The sequence below is a fragment of the Coregonus lavaretus genome (genome assembly GCF_964263955.1).
Source record: "Coregonus lavaretus genome assembly, contig: HAP1_SCAFFOLD_2634, whole genome shotgun sequence".
In the NCBI taxonomy this organism is placed as follows: domain Eukaryota; kingdom Metazoa; phylum Chordata; class Actinopteri; order Salmoniformes; family Salmonidae; genus Coregonus; species Coregonus lavaretus.
In genome coordinates, this window is record NW_028165841.1 from 1 (window position 1) to 23623 (window position 23623).

General features: G+C 44.5%; 1 protein-coding gene across 1 annotated transcript in view; it reads right to left on the reverse strand.

Moving 5' to 3' along the window:
* Positions 1–18: 18 nt before the first annotated feature.
* LOC311115380 (kinesin-like protein KIF13B) overlaps positions 19–23623 on the reverse strand; it is a gene marked incomplete at its 3' end in the record, with an annotated part of 36601 nt that continues 12996 nt past the window's right edge. Inside the window, exons 4-10 of the mRNA XM_084190559.1 lie at positions 8590–8602; positions 8179–8239; positions 7422–7514; positions 7084–7264; positions 5537–5624; positions 4729–4863; positions 19–188 (exon numbers count right to left, since the gene is read on the reverse strand). Of these exons, the coding sequence (XP_084046685.1) occupies positions 19–188; positions 4729–4863; positions 5537–5624; positions 7084–7264; positions 7422–7514; positions 8179–8239; positions 8590–8602 (741 nt within the window). The remainder of the gene's footprint in view (positions 189–4728; positions 4864–5536; positions 5625–7083; positions 7265–7421; positions 7515–8178; positions 8240–8589; positions 8603–23623) is intronic.

Here is a 23623-nt window from a genome sequence, read left to right on the forward strand (position 1 = left end):
GTCTCATTGAGGACGTACCTTGAAAACTGTGTGTATGTATGAATGGGTGTGTTATCAAAGTGCTTGGTGACATACTTGTTGATGTTGCTGCCCTCCTTCATCCTCTCTCCAGTAGCTCCAGTCTTAGCTGCTCTCTCACTGCCAGCCAGGTCAACCAGACTCAGCTTACTCACCTTCTCACCACTCGTCTACAGAGAGGGGGGGAGGGGGGGAGAGAGGAAAGGAGGGGGGGGAGAGCAGATAGAAAGTAATCTTAGTAGATTTACATTTTGATAACATCCTTCATTTTAAACTGTTAAAATGACTCCAATCCTGCACACCGCATAAACCTTCGGAATGCAAACAAATGCAACAGTTTCAGTCAAAGATTTACCATCTCATCCCAGTCATTTCCATGCAGGATACAACCATCATGTCTCCCTGCTCTAACATAAAGGGCCAGGAAGGACGATATATATGAAAGGATTCATTAACCAGACTATCAGCTATTCCTATGGAGAACAGAGGCCAAAAGCCACACACAGCGAGGCAGAGACAGACAGAGATAGAGAAAGAGAGCGAGCGAGTGCAAGACAGTGCGAGAGAGCGAGAAAGAGAGACCGAGAGAGTGTGAGTGTGCAAGAGACTGAGTGTGCGAGAGCGTGCGAGAAAGAGAGAGTGAGGAGAGAAAGAAAGAGAGAGAGAAAGAAAGAGAGCGAGAGAGCTAGAGAGAACGAGCGAGAGAGAGTAACAAGCTCCCATTGTTCTCTGTGATTTACAATCTTAGCTGCAGGGGTGGAGCTTTACTCACTGTATTTGTCTGTGTGTGTGTGTGTGTGTGTGTGTGTGTGTGTGTACACATGTAAAGGGGTCCTTATCTTAAATAAGGTATGTGTGCATTAAGGCCTGGAGCTTGACTGGGAGACGGAGAGCTAATGGAGATGAGAGAGTAGGGGAGGGGAGGTAGGGAGGGGAGAGGAGGAGAGGATGGGGGAGGAAGGAGTCATTGGAAGGAGAGATCGTGGTAAGAGAGAGGAAGAACAGAGAGAAAATGCAGGAATGCAGTAGTGGAAGGAAAGAATGTAAGAGCGAGAATGTACGAGATAGATATAGAAAAAGAGAGAGAGAGATGGGGTGAGTGAATGATTTGAGTGAGAAATGTGTGAGAGAGATGGGGGTGGGGGTAGAGAGACAAAGGGCAGCGGGGGCAGAGGGGGTGTGCATTATGTTTGGGGTCGTGTGTGTGTGTTATGTCCGGCGTCGTGCTGAGTGGGAATAGAGCGGGAAGAGATTACAGTGAGTTGTGAAAACAAAGACTGCCCTTGTCCCCAGAGAGAGAGAGAGAGAGAGAGAGAGAGAGAGAGAGAGAGAGAGAGAGAGAGAGAGAGAGAGAGAGAGAGAGAGAGAGAGAGAGAGAGAGAGAGAGAGAGAGAGAGAGAGAGAGAGAGAGAGAGAGAGAGAGAGAGAGAGAGAGAGAGAGAGAGAGAGAGAGAGAGAGAGAGAGAGAGAGAGAGAGAGAGAGAGAGAGAGAGAGAGAGGAGAGCGCGAGCGAATGAGTGAGAGAGAGGAGAGAGAAAGAGAGAGGAGAGAGAAAGAGAGAGGAGAGAGAAAGAGAGAGGAGAGAGAAAGAGAGAGGAGAGAGAAAGAGAGAGGAGAGAGAAAGAGAGAGGAGAGAGAAAGAGAGAGGAGAGAGAAAGAGAGAGGAGAGAGAAAGAGAGAGGAGAGAGAAAGAGAGAGGAGAGAGAAAGAGCGAGGAGAGAACGAGAGAAGAGAGAAAGAGAGAAGGAGAAAAAGCATGAACCGGGGTGGGCCTGAGTCAAAAATGATTGGAAGTATTTGGCTGATACCTCATTAAATGTGGAATAAAGTTCATTTTAAAACTTGTGTAATCTAGTTGAGTAACAATCTTGTAGGATTTTCCCTAGTATTTGCCTACGGTTTAGTTAATGTGCTGTTCCAACTTCATCACCCTTTTATAAAGATGCCAAACTTCCTTCTCTCTCACCATGGCACCCCCAAAGCGACATCTCAGACACATATTCTTAGATCACTCTGTCAACAGGCCCCTGTGAATTTGCATAGGACTGAGTTTCCATGGAGATTAGTAAAGGGAGGATAAAGCCAAGTGAACCTCAGCAGAAACAGGAGGCCCAAAGACGCTCCCGCTCTTTATCTCCCTCTGTGTGTGTGTGTGTGAGCGCACGCACACTGAGGCATGGCCAGCCTTTATTTGTGCATTTGTTTAAATGATCCGTCTCAGACTATATTTAGGTCTGTGTTCCAGTCCACCACAGGTGCACCTGGGGCTGCGTTCAGCAACACAACACGGTATCAAACTGTTACAGCCTCCAAAGGGGAGGCTCAGTCCGCAACACTTTAGATCAGTGATGGGCAACTTTGATGGGGATGGGGGCCACAAAAAATGTGAAAGCATCATGAGGGGCCGCAGTGGCTCGCGGGTCCGCTACCGACCGACATCAATACCCACACATGCAGACCCTAGCGTTTTGGGGGTCCTAAGCACCACCCACATCAAGATATTTTTGGTTGTTGAAAAAATGAAGTTTTCAAGTTAATTTCCTGCAATTGTACACATTTTGCCATGGGGCGTAAAGAAAATGTTTCAGTTTTAAAGCAAGTTTGCTGCAATTGTACATATTTTCCCGTGGGTCGGAGAGAAGATTATATAACACATTTCATGCAGTTCTACTAATTTAGCCATGGGGCGGAGAGAAATGTTCGCAGTTTTTAATATATCTGAGTGACTCTGACTAACAAAATCAATGGGGGCCGCCCGGTCGGTAATTCGACCATTATTACTACAAGTTTAGATAGCTGGCTAGACTAACTTATATATATATATATATATATATTTTTTTTTAAGCTAATTGAGTGACTATAAGTGACTGACATAACAAGAGAAAAACTGCTGATGCACAACCACATTTCCAAATTGCACCTTGTGCATCGTACTATTCTAACTCTCAATAGTAAGAAGATCCCCTGACTGAGTTTTTTGGGGTAATCGATCTGCGGGCCTACAGCGGGCCGCCAATTGCCCATCCCTGCTTTAGATCAACTGCCTGCGTTACATTCGTTAGGCAGAGTGTTCTCCAAAATTCTGAAATGTATTTTTGTAACTCATTTGAATTAGCTTTTTTGAAATACCGATGTGGATAATAACATATGACTGTCCTTATGAGGAAAATAGAGGTTCACTTGTCTTTTCCAGCCTTAATTTAGCCTTATTTGACCCGAACTAGAATCAACTGTTCCAGCCATTTTTGACCCAAACTAGAATCAACTGTTCCAGCCATTTTTGACCCAAACTAGAATCAACTGTTCTAGCCTCATTTGACCCGAACTAGAATGAATTGTTCCAGCCTTTTTGACCCGAACTAGAATCAACTGTTCCAGCCATTTTTGATCCGAACTAGAATCAACTGTTCCAGCCTTATTTGACCCGAACTAGAATCAACTGTTCCAGCCTTTTTGACCCGAACTAGAATCAACTGTTCCAGCCATTTTTGATCCGAACTAGAATCAACTGTTCCAGCCTTATTTGACCCGAACTAGAATCAACTGTTCCAGCCATTTTTGACCTCAACTAGAATCAACTGTTCCAGCCATTTTTGATCCGAACTAGAATCAACTGTTCCAGCCTTATTTGACCCGAACTAGAATCAACTGTTCCAGCCATTTTTGACCTCAACTAGAATCAACTGTTCCACTAAAGCATTATTCACCCTGTGTGCTTCCGATATAATGCGGTGAGACCAGGGTTGGGTGATCAGGTCACACACACGCACAGACTCAAGCTCGCAACACACACACACCACCACACAAACATACAGGCCCAGGGTTGGATGACCGACCAGGTGTAGTGTGGATAAAAGAGGACCTGGGTTGGATGACCGACCAGGTGTAGTGTGGATAAAAGAGGACCAGGGTTGGATGACCGACCAGGTGTAGTGTGGATAAAAGAGGCCCAGGGTTGGATGACCGACCAGGTGTAGTGTGGATAAAAGAGGACCAGGGTTGGATGACCGACCAGGTGTAGTGTGGATAAAAGAGGACCAGGGTTGGATGACCGACCAGGTGTAGTGTGGATAAAAGAGGACCAGGGTTGGATGACCGACCAGGTGTAGTGTGGATAAAAGAGGACCAGGGTTGGATGACCGACCAGGTGTAGTGTGGATAAAAGAGGACCAGGGTTGGATGACCGACCAGGTGTAGTGTGGATAAAAGAGGACCAGGGTTGGATGACCGACCAGGTGTAGTGTGGATAAAAGAGGACCAGGGTTGGATGACCGACCAGGTGTAGTGTGGATAAAAGAGGACCAGGGTTGGATGACCGACCAGGTGTAGTGTGGATAAAAGAGGACCAGGCTGACACAGCAGATCAGCTGACATCAAGACAGACAGAGAGAGAACTTCATTACTTATTTACAGTTTTCCTAGAGGCTGACAGTGACATCACTAGCTAGTTCCTGAACAGTGCTCACTGACAGGACAGACAGTCTCTCTGGGACACTTTTACAGTCAGTGGCCCAGTTAGACAGTGCTTTAGAACTAGGGGGAGAGGAAGACAGAGTGATATGACGAATAAGATGCAGTATTCACAAAACATTACAGCAGTCGACTAAGATGTTATGTGGGAGAGGTTGGACTGACCGCGGCGTAAGAATCAGTTGGAGAGTGTGTGTGTGTGCGTGAGTGTTTGTGTATGTCCGTGTGTGTCTGTCTTACCCCAGACTGCAGGTCTTTGAGTGTGTGTGTGAGGATGATGTTGAAGACAGCGTGAGATCTGCTACTCTCCTCGTTCATGTTGGTGGCAGCCACCGTACGAGACTTATTCCCCTCCGACATCAGAGACTCAATGTCCTAGAGAAGAGATAGGAGAGAGGGGTGGATGGAGGGAGGGAGAGAGGGGAGAAGAGGGGATGGGAGAAATATTTTGGGGAGCGGACAGTGGAGAGGGGGAGTAAGAAGAGGTACAGGGAACAGAAGGAGGCAGGAGAGAGAGGGGTGGGAGAATAGAGAAAGGAAGGAAGGAAGGAAGGAAGGAAGGAAGGAAGATGAATAAATACATGTATATTTTCTCCAGAGAAACCATCCCTCTTGATCAGGGCTGCATGGTAACTTACCACCGATATGTGAACAGCTGTCAAAGTCATTAGCCACGGTAAGCCTTGAATCCAGGGAGTGTGACGTGAGAGACAGAGTGTGTGTGTTTGTGTGTGTGTTTGTGTGTGCGTGCAGTCCGCCTTCAAGGCAGTGTGTTGATTAAATAAGTCTGTGGATGTGTGTGGGTTAACACAGTTTTGTGAATTGTTTTCATTCTGACATGGCTCATCTTAACAAAGCTCTCAGCTACCACAACCCTCCCTACGCTATCCTCTACACTCCAACCTAGAACATGAATATTTCATAGTCTATTATTAACCATACCATAATATCAATTCTGTTGTTTATGAATATTGAATAAAGCTTAAATCATCAGTAGCATGGTCATATCAGTAGTCATTCTACTAGTGCTGGTAGTGGTGTGGCGTACCTTGTAGCTGGCCACAGCCAGGCGTGACAGGCCGTCCACGTACGGCCCCAACACCTTGTGTTCCCTCACTCTAAGAGCCTGCCTGCTCCTGGGGGGACGACACATATGAATGGGGTTTACTTCAGAAAGAAAACTGGCATCATCCTTCCATGCTCTATAAATGAATCTCAAATAGTATTTTATTTGAGACGTATCCCGCTACACCAGGGTTGTGCATCGGCAGTCACTTAATTAGCCCATGTCAGCAAACATCTTTTAGATTGGTAAGTTAGTCTAGCGGCCAGCTATCTAAACTTGGCGTAAGCATGGTCGAATTACTGACTGGTGTGGGGCCCATTGATCATCAGTTATCATATTAAAAACTGCAAACATTTGCCTCCACCCTATTGCAAAATAAGTAGAATTTCAGCAAACTTGCTTTAAAAATGGCATAATTTTCTCTACGCCCCATTGCAAAATGCGCAGAATTGCAGAAAATGAACTTTAAAAGGTACATGTTTTGTCTTCGCTGTCACGAGGGGGAGCCGCTAAAATGTTTTGCTCGCAACGTGGTGGGCGGGTATTTACATTTTAGTCATTTAGCAGACGCTCTTATCCAGAGCGACTTACAGTTAGTGAGTGCATACATTTTCATATGTATGGATGTGGGTACGCATGAGTTCCGTTTTTTTGTGGCCCCCACCTCCATCAAAGTTTCCCATCCCTGCTCTACACTCTCCTACGTTCTGTGTAAAAGCAACAGTTCTCCAAATAGAATCTGCAATAGCCAGATCAACACAAGTGGAATATCAATCAGTTCTAGACTCCATATAGAGCTAGAGGCTCTCTACATCCTCCTGTGTAGTGTGGCAGACTGACTCCATATGGCCGGACGATGTAGAGCCTCCTACTCCTGTGACATGCAGCTCTGTTATCTTTTTTTATTTTACCTTTATTTAACTAGGCAAGTCAGTTAAGAACAAATTATTATTTACAATGACGGCCTACACCGGCCAAACCCGGACAACGCTGGGCCAATTGTGCGCCGCCCTATGGGACTCCCAATCACGGCCGGTTTTGATACAGCCTGGAAATGAACAAGGGGGTCTGTAGTGACGCCTCAAGCACTGAGATGCAGTGCCTTAGACCGCTACGCCACTCGGGAGCCCAATTATTCTATAGGTTGTTTTAACAGAGGTGACAGGGTCATAACCTTTGGGGTCAAGCAGGGTGCCATAGGAGCTCTGAACAGACAAGCAAGTGCAAATGTGTGTGAAAGCACTGGGGCCCTGTTCTGAAATATGTTTGGAAATGATGTACTTGATTCCTCAGAGTTTAATCACTAATATGACATGACTGGATAGGTGAAAGCTATGTCATGGAACCCCTCCTCAAACCCATCTAATTGTGTTAGATCAGTGACTAGACTTCAAGGAAGGGATGAAGCATGTTTAAACTATCTTAAAATGGGGCCACGGACAAATTGTAGTATATTCCAACAAATAAAACTAAAACAAAACAAGAGTCCAAGAGGTGGTTAAAGGTCAATATTCAGGGGTCATACATACCCTTTGGGGTCGAGGAGGTCACGGACCTTCTCGTTGTATATCTCCATGTAGGAGACCTCTATGGTGAAGCCTTCACCCTCCCTCTGCTCCAGCAGGGTGCGGTCAAACAGAGAGCTGCAGAGCCGCGGGATCAGACCTGGAGAGTCCACAGAGCCCATCATGGTGTATGACTTCCCCGAACCTGGAGGGACACACACGCAGCCAATGGACGAGAGCAGCCGTTAGGAGACAGCCACTGAACTTCAACCTGTTTTAAACTTGAAACCGTAAAGATCTGTTCCATGCCAATCATATGAGGCCAGTTAGTAGTATCATAATGTACCAATGTCATAACATACCTGTCTGTCCGTAGGCGAAGATGCAGGCGTTGTAGCCCTGGAAGGCATTGTGCAAAAGACTCTCCCCAAGGCACTGAAACACCACGTCCTGACCTGGAGACAACCACCAGGCAACGTTACAACACCACACAATACGATCATATTAATTATACAATATAAAACCCTACAATAGGACTTTGTTGATGCCCTTCGGGGTGATTTAGAAATCACCTGGAACACAAACACAATTACAAGATAATCTACACGCTATACATGTTCAGCATGTGTTAATTCATATAGGACCTTCAGACTGTATATATGAACAGTGTGAGAAACAGCATAGGTACAATAGGCCCTAGTTGGGTTTAGATGACTAGCAGGTCTGACAGGAATATTTGACATTTAAATTAAGCCAAACACCTACAGATCCATCCAAGCAAGTACACAACAAAGAGAATTCAGGTGGGATCCTTAGTCACTGTAGAGAAAAACTTCTGAATATACCTGAAAACCACCTGGACAGACGTATACCTGGGGTGTGTTCAGCAGGACGTAGCATTTTGGAACATTCAGATAGAAATATGTTACGTAGAACAAACAGGCCTCTGTAGGCCGTCATGTAGAACAAGGAATTTTGTCGCTCTATTCGTGTCATTTCTACCTGCAACGTTCGACAACGTTTGGCAACTGAATGTGGCCTACTAAATATACAGGAGGAGGAAGAGCAGAGGGAAGGAAGTGAGGATGAGGGGTTAACGTGAGGGAAACAAAAACTGACCCGCAAACTTGTCCTTTTCCGACTCGTCCATGGACCAGAAACAGTAGTCGTAGGCGAAGGTCTGAGGGGACGAGAGACCAAGGACACAATGAAACAAAATAGTTTAGAACACATTTATAACAGCTGTTATCCAGCGGGCAAAACACGTTGAAATTATCAGTTGAAATGACACTTATGACATTATTATGATATTTCAAACAGTTTTGCCCGTTGGGTGGTTCTTCTTGAGCACAGGCAGTGATAAACATGCCATACAAATTAGCCTAACAGTTTGTGTACATGTCAATATACAAGTACAATGATTGCTTTATAAATCACATTAATTCAAAGTAGCTAGTCTGTCAAGACATTAACAGCATTGACAACCAAGCATTAATACAAATCAGTAGTAATGTACTGGACTGGGCTTACCTTGGTCTGACTCCTGATGACGTTCACACAGGGGATAGAGGTCAAAGGATGGTTACATGAGTAGAGAGAGAGAAGGATCATATCTCAGACACCATGTAAACAAACACCAGAGGTGTAATCATTAGTGCACACCGTAGCAAAAGATTGCAAACAGGAAAACTCTTTGCAACAAAAACAAGAGTTTCTATTGGACAAATTCAGGTAAGTCCCTCCCGGTTTAGTTCTGTTTGCTTCTGTCTGGTTCCTAGTGAATACACCCCAGGACATTTTGATGTACTGTAGTATACATCCAGACAGACAATCACACTGTAAACAGGATTTTATAAGACAGGTAAAAAAATAAGAAAATCTGTCACTGCGTCATGGATACACATTGGTGAATATGACAGATTATTATCCATCAATAAAGACCAAAGACCACTTGAGGTTGTTAGCCTGTCTGCCAATAACCCTTTATTTGAAGAAGTAGGCTACACAGTTTGAGCACAATATGGTCTATCAGACTGGTGAAAGAGATTACATTCTACTATCATAGATGTGATCAGCACTAGATAACAACAGAGGAAAATAAAGACTACGTGTCTGTCTCAATGATAGGATAGGCCTACAGATCATAAAATAAACAGTATTCATATTGTCAGAGGTCTGCAAATCCGCCCTTCCTGATAAATGAGGGGAAAAAATCATATCTCCCAACTTAAACAGGATGCAGCATAGGTAATATAGCTAACATTAATTAAGATGCTTATTCACGTTTGTAGGCTTGCTTCCAATCAAACTTCCTGCTCTCTCTCTCTCCATGTATCTCTCAGTCTTTGACACTCTCTCTCTCGCTCTCTAAAATGTTCAGTCCTGTGGGTGCCGAGGCCTGGAGTTGATAAACCCTTGTTTACGACAATGTTTCAATGTTACTCAACCAGGGTGGGATTTTAACACACGCTAAATGCGGGTAGATTTTGTCATTGGCGGGTAAGAATGTCTATTTCACCAGCCACATTTGCAGGTGGCCACACAGAGCATTTGGAAACAGTCTTTTCCCCCATCCAAAGCCCACATGTAGAAGTTGGTTGAATTGACCCGAACAGCTACTAAAATGTGACTTTGTCCTCGTGTTTCTTGGCTAGTTACATCATTTAGTTCACATGCTAGGTTGTTTTTCAATGTTAGTTTGTATATTATATATTTTTTATCCAGTCAGATAAAAACTTAAAAACAGCCTACCCGACCGCTCGTAGGCGTCCGTATGGTCCTAAATCACACCGTTGCCTCGTTTTGTATCACATTCCAATTATAAAACTGGGGGGGACAAAAATGCAATTTGAAAATGTGGGGGGTACATGTCCCCCCCGTCCCCTGTGTGTAAATGACGTATGCCTGTGGTGTACGTACTATGTAGGAATCTGAGCTGAGCCATAAGGGAGACAAGGCATCTACCACCCCACTACCACTATCAAATTAGGCAGGGCAAATCACTATTATTTTTATTATTTTATTTTATTTTTACGTCATTTAGCAGACGCTCTTATCCAGAGCGACTTACATTATTATTTTTTTCATACCCCCTGTGGGAATGAAAAATCACCCAGTAATTAACTTGTCATATTTGCAGATTAAGTGTTTGAGCTATTAATGCCTCAATATTTATCGTCTACAAAATAGCTATGACATAGCCAATAAATACAGTACCAGTCAAACGTTTGGACACACCTACTCATTCAAGGGTTTTTCCTTTATTTTTACTATTTTCTACATTGTAGAATAATAGTGAAGACATCAAAACTATGAAATAACACATATAGAATCATGTAGTAACCAAAAAAATTTAAACAAATAAAAATATATTTTATCTTTTAGATTATTCAAAGTAGCCACCCTTTGCCTTGACAGATTTGCACACTCTTGGCATTCTCTTAACCAGCTTCACCTGGAATGCTTTTCCAACAGTCTTGAAGGAGTTCCCACATATGCTGAGCACTTGCTGGCTGCTTTTCCTTCACTCTGCGGTCCAACTCATCCCAAACCATCTCAATTGGGTTGAGGTCGGGTGATTGTGGAGGCCAGGTCATCTGATGCAGCACTCCATCACTCTCCCTCTTGGTCAAATAGCCCTTACACAGCCTGGAGGTGTGTTGGGTCATTGTCCTGTTGAAAAACAAATTATAGTCCCACTAAGCGCAAACCAGATGGGATGGCGTATCGCTGCAGAATGCTGTGGTAGTCATGCTGGTTAAGTGTGCCTTGAATTCTAAATAAATCACAGACAGTGTCACCAGCAAAGCACCCCCACACCATCACACCACCTCCTCCTCCATTCTTCCAAGGCGGGAACCACATGCGGAGATCATCCGTTCACCTACTCTGCGTCTCACAAAGACACGGCGGTTGGAACCAAAAATCTCAAATTTGGACTCATCAGACCAAAAGGACAGAAATCCACCAGTCTAATGTCCATTGCTGGTGTTTCTTGGCCCAAGCAAGTCTCTTATTCTTATTGGTGTCCTTTAGTAGTGGTTTCTTTGCAGCAATTCGACCATGAAGGCCTGATTCACACAGTCCCCTCTGAACAGTTGGCAGGTAGCTTAGTGGGTAAGAGCGTTGTGCCAGTAACCGAAAGGTCGCTGGTTCTAATCCCCGAGCCGACTAGGTGAAAAATCTGTCGATGTGCCCTTAAGCAAGGCACTTAACCCTAATTGCTCCTGTAAGTCGCTCTGGATAAGAGCGTCTGCTAAATGACTAAAATAAAATAAATAAAAATAATGTGTCTGTTACTTGAACTCTGTGAAGCATTTATTTGGGCTGCAATTTCTGAGGCTGGTAACTCTAATAAACTTATCCTCTACAGCAGAGGTAACTCTGGGTCTTCCTTTTCTGTAGCGGTCCTCATGAGAGCCAGTTTCATCATAGCGCTTAATGGGTTTTGCGACTGCACTTGAAGAAACTTTAAAAGTTCTTGAAATGTTCCGTATTGACTGACCTTCATGTCTTAAAGTAATGATGGACTGTCGTTCCTATTTGCTTATTTGAACTGTTCTTGCCATAATAAGGACTTCTTCTGTATACCACCCATACCTTGTCACAGCACAACTGACTGGCTCAAATGCATTAACAAGGAAAGAAATTCCACAAATGACCTTTTAACAAGGCACACCTGTTAATTGAAATGCATTCCAGGTGACTACTTCATGAAGCTGGTTGAGAGAATGTCAAGAGTGTGCAAAGCTGTCATCAAGGCAAAGGGTGGCTATTTGAATAATCTCAAATATAAAATATATTTTGATTTGTTTAACACTTTGTTTGTTACTACATGATTCCATATGTGTGATTTCATAGTTTTTATGTCTTCACTATTATTCTACAATGTAGAAAATAGTAAAAAATAAAGAAACACCCTGGAATAAGTAGGTGTGTCCAAACTTTTGACTGGTACTGTATACAGCACAATTTTGGATTTCACCCCCCCCCCCCCCCCCATCTCAAAATCAAATGGTTTTGACCGTTTAGACGTTTTTACGGAGTGATCTCCTCTCGCTTCAGCCATGCAGTGTGCCTCGCAAACGTAAGTGCTGTCCTCATTAAATTATCATCTTTACTGTGTATATCTAAAAATGACCATACAGTGCATTCGGAAAGTATTCGGACTCCTACCATTTCTCCACATTTTGTTACGTTACAGCCTTATTCTAAAATTGATTAAATTAACCTTTTTCCTCATCAATCTACACACAATACCCCATAATGACAAAGCGAAAAACAGGTTTTTAGAAATCTTTTCAAATTTGTTAAAAAATAATAACAGAAATACCTTATTTACATAAGTATTTGGACCCTTTGCTATGAGACTCTAAACTGAGCTCAGGTGCATCCTGTTTCCATTGATCATCCTTGAGATGTTTCTACAACTTGTCTGGAGTCCACCTGTGGTAAATTACATTGATTGGCACACACCTGTCTATACAAGATCCCACAGTTGACAGTGCATGTCCGAGCAAAAACCAAGCCATGAGGTCAAAGGAATTGTTCGTAGAGCTCCGAGACAGGATCTGGGGAAGGGTACCAAAAAATATCTGCAGCATTGAAGGTCCCCAAGACATCAGTGGCCTCCATCATTTTTAAATGGAAGAAGTTTTGAACCACCAAGTCTCTTCCTAGAGCTGGCCGCCCGGCCAAACTGAGCAATCGGGGGAGAAGGGCCTTGGTCAGGGAGGTGACCAAGAACCCGAGGTCACTCTGACAGAGCTCCAGAGTTCCTCTGTGGAGATGGGAGAACCTTCCAGAAGAACAACCATCTCTGCAGCACTCCACCAATCAGGCCTTTATGGTAGAGTGGCCAGACAGAAGCCATTCTTCAGTTAAAGGCACATGACAGCCCGCTTGGAGTTTGCCAAAAGGCACCTAAAGGACTCTGACCATAAGAAACAATATTGTCTGATCTGATGAAACCAAGATTGAACTCTTTGGCCTGAATGCCAAGCGTTAAGTCTGGAGGAAACCTGGCACCATCCCTACGGTGAAGCATGGTGGTGGCAGCATCATGCTGTGGGGATGTTTTTCAGCGGCAGGGACTGGGAGACTAGTCAGGATCAAGGGAAAGATGAATGGAGCAAGTACAGAGAGATCCTTGATGAAAACCTGCTCCAGAGTGCTCAGGACCTCAGACTGGGGCGAAGGTTCACCTTCCAACAGGAATGACCCTAAGCACACAGCCAAGACAACGCAGGAGTGGCTTTGGGACATTTAAGTAATTTAGCGGACGCTCTTATCCAGAGCGACTTACAGTTAGTGAGTGCATACATTTTCATACTGGTCCCCCGTGGGAAACGAACCCACAACCCTGGCGTTGCAAGCGCCATGCTCCATCAACTGAGCTACAGGGGACATTCAGTCTCTGAATGTCCTTGAGTGGCCCAGCCAGAGCCCGGACTTGAACCCGATCGAACATCTCTGGAGAGACCTGAAAATAGCTGTGCAGCGACACTCCCCATCCAATCTGACAGAGCTTGAGATTATCTGCAGAGAAGAATTGCAGAAACTCTCCAAATACAGGTCTGCCAAGCTTGTAGCATCATACTCAAGAAGACTTGAGGCTGAGTAAAGGGTCTGAATACTTATGTATATGTAATATCAATTTCTAAAAACCTGTTTTTGCTTTCTCATTATGGGTTATTGTGTGTAGATTTATGAGGGGGGAAAAAACAAATGTAATCCATTTTAGAATAAGGCTGTAACGTAACAAAATGTGGAAAAAGTCAAGGGGTCTGAATACTTTCTGAATGCACTGTATACACTGATTGTTTAAATCAAAACTACCAAAACTATCGCTATTGCTAAAGCTGAACACATTTTTAAAAATATATTGTTAAGCCCCGCTCAGCATGTACAGCCAGATGAGAGTTGTGTCTCCGGTAGCGTACGATTATTCCGGTAAAACACAATTTTCAACACCACATAGATAACAATAACCCAGCAAGTAACAAAAGTTGTCACTCAACTAATAAAGCCTAATATCACGCAAGCCATTTTAGCATTTGAATGCTGAAGTTGCCACGCAGATGTGCAAAATCAGGAACAGCTCGCTTCCTCGCGATGGCAGGAAGCTGGACACAGCGCGCAGTTTGACTAGGCTACTGATATTGTCTGGTTTGTTCGGCATGCTAAATGACTTGTAGATATATGACCGGCAACACAGTTACATGCAGTTCGACAGAAGGAGAGGACGCATTAGTTGTCACAAAAGACTAGGTCTTTTCGGAAGTTAGAAAGAATGTAATTTGAGCAAAACTAAATTTGGGAACCGCCGATTTGTAACGTTCAAATTTGGGATTTTCCGACCGATGCATGCTATATTTGGATCGGTTTGGGGTTTGCGGACTGATGCACTTGTATCTTAAACATTTAAATCAGGGACCGATGTGTATCGGTGAAGCTTACAATCTTCCCTAGTAAAATGCATTTGAGTACTCCCTTATCTACCCCGTGGCTGAGCAGAAGCTTTGCACAGCACTGCATGAACACAATGACCTATAGAAACATTACACACACTAACTCACAGGCAGAGGGAGAGAGACAAGTTGACACTCAGTTTCTACATTGCATTCACGAAATGCTGGGTATGTTCCTCTCTAGCTCTCACACTCAGTGGCTCCCATCTGAGAGAGCATGCATGCATGAGACACGTATTTACACACACTTTCAGTCATTTTGTGTGTGCTTTAAAGGCCCCACACACTGATTGGCCATCAATACAGGAGTCTAATAGACATGTTACTTCTGGTTTCTGAACATCATCCTACAGAAATTCATAATGACCACAGTAAACATGGTATGAGTACTAGCTAACACATCAGGCCTCCATCTCACAGAGCTGGGTGGTGGACATGGACCTCCAGGATGGGACCAGCATAGCCAATCAGGCTTTAGTGACTGGACCAGTATAGCCAAATCAGAGCTCAGGTTCAAGCCCAGTGCAGCTATCTGACGATATGCGGACACACCCATTTTAACAGGCAATTGGCAGAGAATACAATAGTTTAGCTTGCATGTTTGATCAAATCTGTAGTCTGACACATAGGCCATTCTCAATAGGAGATAAGAACTAATCTCACAGAGACAGTTGTTTGAGGCTAGGGGTGTGTCAGTAGCTGCAATAGGCTAGCCCAGGGCCTATAAAGGATGATTGGCTTATTAAAGATGTACTCTCTATATAAAGCCATGCCTGCGACCTCAGGCCTACGTTGCTGACTGCTGAATCAGAGGGAAGAAGGGTGTGAATGAGTGAGTGAGTGAATGAGAGTGAATGAGAGAGAGAGAGAGAGAGAAAGAGAGAGCGAGAGAGAGAGGGTGCAAGCACTTCATCCAAGCGGTTTGCTACATGTTCTCACACACACCCCAGCCAACTCCCTTCCTAAACAATGTAGCAATAGTTACTTTTCCCTTGTCCTATCACTGTGACTGCTCCCTCTAGCCTATGGCCCTGTTCTTATCAGATCATCTCACAACACCAACACATGGCCAGAGACACATGGCCAGAGACACATGGCCAGAGACACATGGCCAGAGACACATGGCCAGAGACACATGGCCAGAGACACATGCTAGAAACACTGCTCAGTCAGCAAGGTGGACCACCACGCCTATATGGATGGTTAGGTAGGGGAAAAACTAATTACCACTACTGTCAGATGGATTCTATGCAGAGACTGTAGATTACCCTTGTGCCACCGGAAATTATTTGAAAACCCTAGGGCTGACAACAAGTAGTCGACTGGTCGATTGTTTGGTTGATAGGCTGTTGTTCAAACCATTTTTTTTTTGGGGTCGAGCAGTAACAAATGTGTATATATACAGTGGGGAGAACAAGTATTTGATACAATTACATTTACATTTACATTTTAGTCATTTAGCAGACGCTCTTATCCAGAGCGACTTACAGTTAGTGAGTGCATACATTTTCATACTGGCCCCCCATGGGAAACACACAGTGATATGTGTCTAATTTAGGCCAGACTGGGACTGTCTACAGTGATATGTGTTTGCAGGTTTTCCTACTTAGAAAGCATGTAGAGGTCTGTAATTTTTATCATAGGTACACTACAACTGTGAGAGACAGAATCTAAAACAAAAATCCAGAAAATCACATTGTATGATTTTTAAGTAATTAATTTGGATTTTATTGCATGACATAAGTATTTGATCACCTACCAACCAGTAAGAATTCCGTCTCTCACAGACCTGTTAGTTTTTCTTTAAGAAGCCCTCCTGTTCTCCACTCATTACCTGTATTAACAGCACCTGTTTGAACTCGTTACCTGTATAAAAGACACCTGTCCACACACTCAATCAAACAGACTCCAACCTCTCCACAATGGCCAAGACCAGAGAGCTGTGTAAGGACATCAGGGATAAAATTGTAGACCTGCACAAGGCTGGAATGGGCTACAGGACAATAGGCAAACAGCTTGGTGAGAAGGCAACAACTGTTGGCACAATTATTAGAAAATGGAAGAAGTTCAAGTTGACGGTCAATCACCCTCGGTCTGGGGCTCCATGCAAGATCTCACCTCGTGGGGCATCAATGATCATGTGGAAGGTGAGGGATCAGCCCAGAACTACACGGCAGGACCTGGTCAATGACCTAAAGAGAGCTGGGACCACAGTCTCAAAGAAAACCATTAGTAACACACTACGCCGTCATGGATTAAAATCCTGCAGCGCACGCAAGGTCCCCCTGCTCAAGCCAGCGCATGTCCAGGCCCGTCTGAAGTTTGCGAATGACCAACTAGATGATCCAGAGGAGGAATGGGAGAAGGTCATGTGGTCTGATGAGACAAAAATATAGCTTTTGGGTCTAAACTCCACTCGCCGTGTTTGGAGGAAGAAGAAGGATGAGTACAACCCCAAGAACACCATCCCAACCGTGAAGCATGGAGGTGGAAACATCATTCTTTGGGGATGCTTTTCTGCAAAGGGGACAGGACGACTGCACCGTATTGAGGGGAGGATGGATGGGGCCATGTATCGCGAGATCTTGGCCAACAACCTCCTTCCCTCAGTAAGAGCATTGAAGATGGGTCGTGGCTGGGTCTTCCAGCATGACAACGACCCGAAACACACAGCCAGGGCAACTAAGGAGTGGCTCCGTAAGAAGCATCTCAAGGTCCTGGAGTGGCCTAGCCAGTCTCCAGATCTGAACCCAATAGAAAATCTTTGGAGGGAGCTGAAAGTCCGTATTGCCCAGCGACAGCCCCGAAACCTGAAGGATCTGGAGAAGGTCTGTATGGAGGAGTGGGCCAAAATCCCTGCTGCAGTGTGTGCAAACCTGGTCAAGACCTACAGGAAACGTATGATCTCTGTAATTGCAAACAAAGGTTTCTGTACCAAATATTAAGTTCTGCTTTTCTGATGTATCATACTTATGTCATGCAATAAAATGCAAATGAATTACTTAAAAATCATACAATGTGATTTTCTGGATTTTTGTTTTAGATTCCGTCTCTCACAGTTGAAGTGTACCTATGATAAAAATGACAGACCTCTACATGCTTTGTAAGTAGGAAAACCTGCAAAATCGGCAGTGTACCAAATACTTGTTCTCCCCACTGTATATATATATTTTATGGCACACGAGACATGGTCTTATTCGCGCCCATCTCAGTGAACTAATCCATTGCGAAGGCCGAGACTAATCCATTGCGGAGGCCGCGGGAATGGCACCGTCCATGAAGAAGGGGAGTGTGACTAAGATGCAGGGGCGGCAGGTAGCTTAGTGGTTAAGAGCGTTGTGCCAGTAACACTGGTTGTAATCCCCGAGCCGACTAGGTGAAAAATCTGTTGATGTGCCCTTGAGCAAGGCACTTAACCCTAATTGCTCTGGATAAGAGCGTCTGCTAAATTACTAAAAATGTAAATGCACATCTCTCTCCAGAATGCGCTCTCTTCTGCCAATTTGTGCACATTTATCGTTTCATAACTTCATTGTGTGAATTGGTTGCGTTTGATTGTTAGGGTCTATCAATTCCCCATTAAATATATCAATAGTAGTACATTTACCGTTAATTCCGATCATTTCTAATCTACAACGTTTATTTAGTTGCAGTAATTTCCGTTAATGCATTCAATATATTATTATTCCAGTCTTTTACCGTTCTCATTGTCGGACTGGACACGTTGTTTGCGGAGTGCACAACCTATTGTGAGAAACAAGTTTTGGTTTATTTCATTCCATTTACGAGTTTTGTCAATTTAGTCACTGTCTTTGGTTTGGAGCGCTCCTGTCAATGTTGAGTAAGGACGTGCACCTGATTACGCATAGAAATAGGTCTATAGGCTACCTGGGCTGCACGCAAATGTAGGCATATAAATGTGCCCATTTGGGGATCTGATAGTATTTTTGATTGGCTTAACGCACCACCACTAACTGAAGGCCAAGAATATTTTATACAATGTTGCAAATTTGGTGGCACAAGCTTCCTGGCAGACCCAAGTTAATAGTTTATACAATGTTTCAAGTTCGTTGCAGACAAGCCATGTGTAGCCAATGTGATTTATATGATATTTATTTTTATCCGGATATTTTCTACCTGCGGGGCTGCAATGTTTTTATTTGTTGGCTTCTACATAGTTGGCAATGATCATTTTCATTTAGATTTGGATATCATTTTTATCATTATAAATTAAATGAAAATGTCCCACGGAAATGTGCATATGAAAACCATAACTGGCACGTAGATCAGTAGAAATGGTAAGATAAATTGGCATTCCACATGAGAAAGGTTGCAGACTCCTCGTGTAGATAAGATTTTGGTCGACCAAGATTTGTTTTTGTCGGGGATAGCCCTAGAATACCCAAATATCCAGAATAACGTCTGCCACATTCACTTGTACACGAATACCATCTGCCACAACACATTGATTAGCCTAAACAAAACATTAATATTTTTATATTAAAATCAATAGGTCTACAGCTTTAAAGATTTCATTTGCAAGCAATGTTATAATGGCATTGACCATAGGAAAACATCTGTGCAGATTCCGTCTGGCACTAGGCTGGGGTCCCAAATGGCACCTTATTCCCTATTTAGTGCACTACTTTTGACCAGGGCTCATAGGGAACACTATATAGGGAAAAGGGTGCCATTTGGGACGCAGGCCAGTGTTGAGCTGACAAGTCCTGCCATGGACAGCGAGTTACCCCAGGCTTAGCTCTCTGACAGTCAGGGAGGGAGGGAAGGTGTGGGCGATGGAAGGATGGTCGGTAAGGGAGTGGTAGTATTTGGCAGCTGCTTTCCAGCCCTCTCCCCACCACCCACGTCCCACTAGCTTGCTCTCCTCATCCCCTGGTATGCCTATTCCCCACTGGGGCCTGGCTACAGCATGCTGTTACAGCATCAGCAGACCAGCATACTGTCTCAACCTGTCTGGGTAGTGAGAGTAGAAGACATCTGCCAGCTTAGCATCTTTGCCCGCCAGGCACGCCGACTGCACCCATAAAGCATAAAACATGTGGGCCTTATGAATCATGATATGTGGGCTGTGAAAAAAAAAGTTGTCTGATACGGGCTGGAAAATCATTCTAAATAGTTCTCCAGATCATCAGTCTGTGTGGCTGTGTGTTTGTTCACTCCCATTGGCAGAGCTGTGACAACCAGGTAGGCGAGATATAAGCAAACGGCTCTAACTTCTCCGATCCTGTCCTAGAAGATTCCTGAAGGAAATTGTCTTACAATTGGACATTCAATCAAACTCAACACTAAAAACAGAGGATTGTGGAGTCGGAACAGAACCTACCATTCCCAGCCTGCAGTCAAAGCTAGTGTCCTCTAGCCAGCCAACTTCCCTCTATCTAGCGGGCTGTGCCTAAGACCTCACTTAGTTTATTTGGTAGTTTAGGAGTTTATTGGCCAGGCTGTTAAGTTCAGTTCATGCCCCAATTAACCCTGGAGTGGTCCCAATGAAGCCAGGCATCGACTACTGGAGGCAGGGGGAATCCTCTCCACTCTACTCTACTGTGATGTGCTGCTTTGTTTACTATCATTCCGGCCAATAGATTTTCTCCTGTCGCAGAGTCCCTGTGAAACTGTTTGGGAGCATTTATCCTCAATTTAGGACAGAGCTCTGCTATAACAGCAGCTGCTGCTCTGGCATTCCCCAACACGTGTGCACAGTCACCCACACCCACACGCACAGCTTATATAGGCCTGGCTACATACCACCGAGACAAGGGGAGGAAGAGATGGGAGGGGAATGTAACCCCCTAGGAGTTGATAGTCCTGTTACTACAGCTGTACAATCTAAACCATCGGAAGAGTCATGAATTTCTCACTAACCTAATCCAATTCAATCTAAAAAGGGCTGCACCACCATGCACGTCAACATTTTTTGCGGGTGACTGTCAAAAATATGTAATTTCTTCATTAGGCTTATGAGATTAAATACAGTCACTCTGAAAGTTTCTGCTCAACTGCAGCCAAACACAAGCTAGCATAGGCTAGTTCTAGTGGGAACTAACATCACATGAAATGATACACAGTATATGCTAGCTCTAGTGTTCAGCAGCATCAACATCAATCGACCTTCTCATTCACAGGTGCTCTGTCAATCCCTACCCCATCCCTCTGCTCTCTACCTCTTTTTCTACTCCCTTCATTTCTACCCTTGCCTAGCAGTTAGAGCGTTGGGCCAGTAACCGAAAAGTTGCTGGTTCGAATAGCTGAGCTGACAAGGTGAAAAATCAGTCTACGTGCCCTTGATCAAGGCACTTAACCCTAATTCACTCCAGGTGTGCTGTACTACTATGTCTGACCCTGTAAAACAACACATTTCACTGCACCTATCTGCTGTATGTGACAATAACAATAAAACATATTGCACTTGCAGGCTCAATACACTGAGTGTACAAAACATTAAGAACACCATCCTAATATTGAGTTATGCACCCCACCCCTCAGAACAGCCTCAATCATTGGGGCATGGACTTTACAAGGTGTCGAAAGCCTTCCACAGGGATGCTGGCCCATGTTGACTCGAATGCTTCCCACAGTTGTGTCAAGTTGGCTGGATGTCCTTTGGGTGGTGGACCATTCTTGATACACACGGGAAACGGTTGAGCATGAAAAACCCAGCAGCGTTGCAGTTCTTGACACAAACTGGTGCGCCTGGCACCTACTACCATACCCTGTTCAAAGGCACTTACATCATTTGTCTTGCCCATTCACCCTCTGAATGGCACACATACACAATCCATGTCTCAATTGTCTCTAGGCTTAAAAATCCTTCTTTTCACCTGTCTCCTCCCCTTCACCTACACTGATTGAAGTGGATTTAACAAGTGACATCAATTAGGGATCATAGCTTTCACCTGGTCAGTCTGTCAAGGAAAGAGCATAGTTCTTAATGTTTTGTACACAGTCCTCTCCTCTCTCCCCTTGTCATCCCTCCATTTCTCTCCTCCCCCATAACATCAGCCTCGACCCCTTTCTTGTCCTCTACTTCACTCATCCCTTCATGACCCCATGACCCCTGTCAGACCAGACAGGATGGAATCAGACTCATAAGAGGAGCACTACAGGCATAGACGAGACACACACACTACATGGAAAAAACACATACAAGCACATACACTCAAAGTGGCACACGCTAGAAGTGGCGCACGCACACACACACACACACACAAAAACCACACTTCACGCAAAAGACAAAGAGATTGTTTACAGACAATCGAAACACACACAGAGATATTCACCAACTAATATATTTCACTTTGTGATATGCCCAACAGCAGTTAACACAGACAGACACACACACCTGTTTCCCTTTATCCATGCACATTCTTCGAAAATGCCTCAGCTGCACTTCTTCAGCTCTTTAAAAACACCCAAAACACTGGCAGGTGACAATTCTATGCACAAGGACGACTTTGAACAATTTCCACTGAACATTTTACAAAAACATTTACTTGAACAGTGCAGATGTAAAGTTTGGTAACATGATGACGGCACCAACAGCACAAACCGTCATTCTCTTACAAAACGTTGCATCTTGGTATTGGTATTCCAGACGCAGCAGCTACTCTTCCTGGGGTCCACACAAAACACCAACAAAATACAGAACACCAACAGACAGGAACAGCCACACACATTTAAAATAAGAACAAAACATCTACCCTGTTCAAGCAAATGTGTTTTGTAAAATTCTGTGGATATTTTTAAAAGTCGTCCCTGTGCATAGAGTTGTATGGTTTGTATAACTTTGCAATCATTGGTTTTGGTTTTACATACATTTGAAAGTGTAAAATCTGAGTCTCAGCATCACTCCATCACCGTGGAATTGCCCTATGTCATTTCACTGACAATAGGCTACATAGAACAACTGACATAAGCCTACATAGCCTATTTCCCTAGTAACTCCAACTGACAGTAGGCTACATAGAACATCGGACATATAGACATAGTCCCGTGTAGCTCAGTTGGTAGAGCATGGCGCTTGCAACGCCAGGGTTGTGGGTTCGATTCCCACGGGGGACCAGTGTGAAAAAAATGTATGCACTCACTAACTGTAAGTCGCTCTGGATAAGAGCGTCTGCTAAATGACTCTAATGTAAATCTAGGCCTGCCTAGCATATCACCCCAGTAACTCAAACGTTTGTGCCATTCTCCAATACAGAGAGTAGATAGGCTGTGTGATTTACACTCTGGTTAGGAACAGGCTTGAACATGTCTCTTAAACATGTCTCCTCTGTTTTCCATCAGGTCTCTCACTCAGTCTCTCTCTTTTATCCTTCATCCGTCTTCCATCACCATGTCTCTCTGTCTCTCTTCCATCCTTCCACTACCCCCCTTCCTTTCATCTCCGGCTTTTCCAGTCAAACTCATCATGTCTTCCAGATCAGGAGCCGTGCCTCGTATACACACAGGCACCCACCTGCACACACACACAGAGAGTGAGAGAAAACCCCACAGCGCAGCCCATCATTTCCCCCAGTTTCTTCCAAGAACTTAGTGAACACTATATAGTGCAGTGAGTCAGTAAAAACTCTGCAGCCCCACAGCACAGCTCAATCAAACCAACCCTCCCCAATGCATTGTTACTGGAAGTCTTTCTTGCCCAGTTTCTTCCAAGAGATCAGTGAGTGTTGAACCGCTTTGCACCGTAAAGGAGAGGAGAAGAGAACCCTCCCGCCCCCCCAGCAATAACCCACTCAGAGGTTGACGGTCGCCACACTGACAGCTGTCACGGCGACTCAGGGGCCGGTATCCGGCACTGGGTTTGGGGGGGGGGGGGGGGGGTTTCAGACTCCAGAGAGCCAAGAGGGGCCCCGTCCTGCACCCCATAACCCAGTCACACATCACGTGACACGGCCCACCGGCCAATGAGAGGAGAGGGAGGCAGTCAGGAGACCGAGTGCCCGCCCGCCAGCCTGCCCTCATTCGTTTGTTCTCTGGTTCTCTAGATTACGATCCCGTCATTTAAAAAATAAGTTTACGCGTGGATGCACACTGGCCGCTTGCTCCCATCTCCTGTGACTGTGCATGCCATGGTT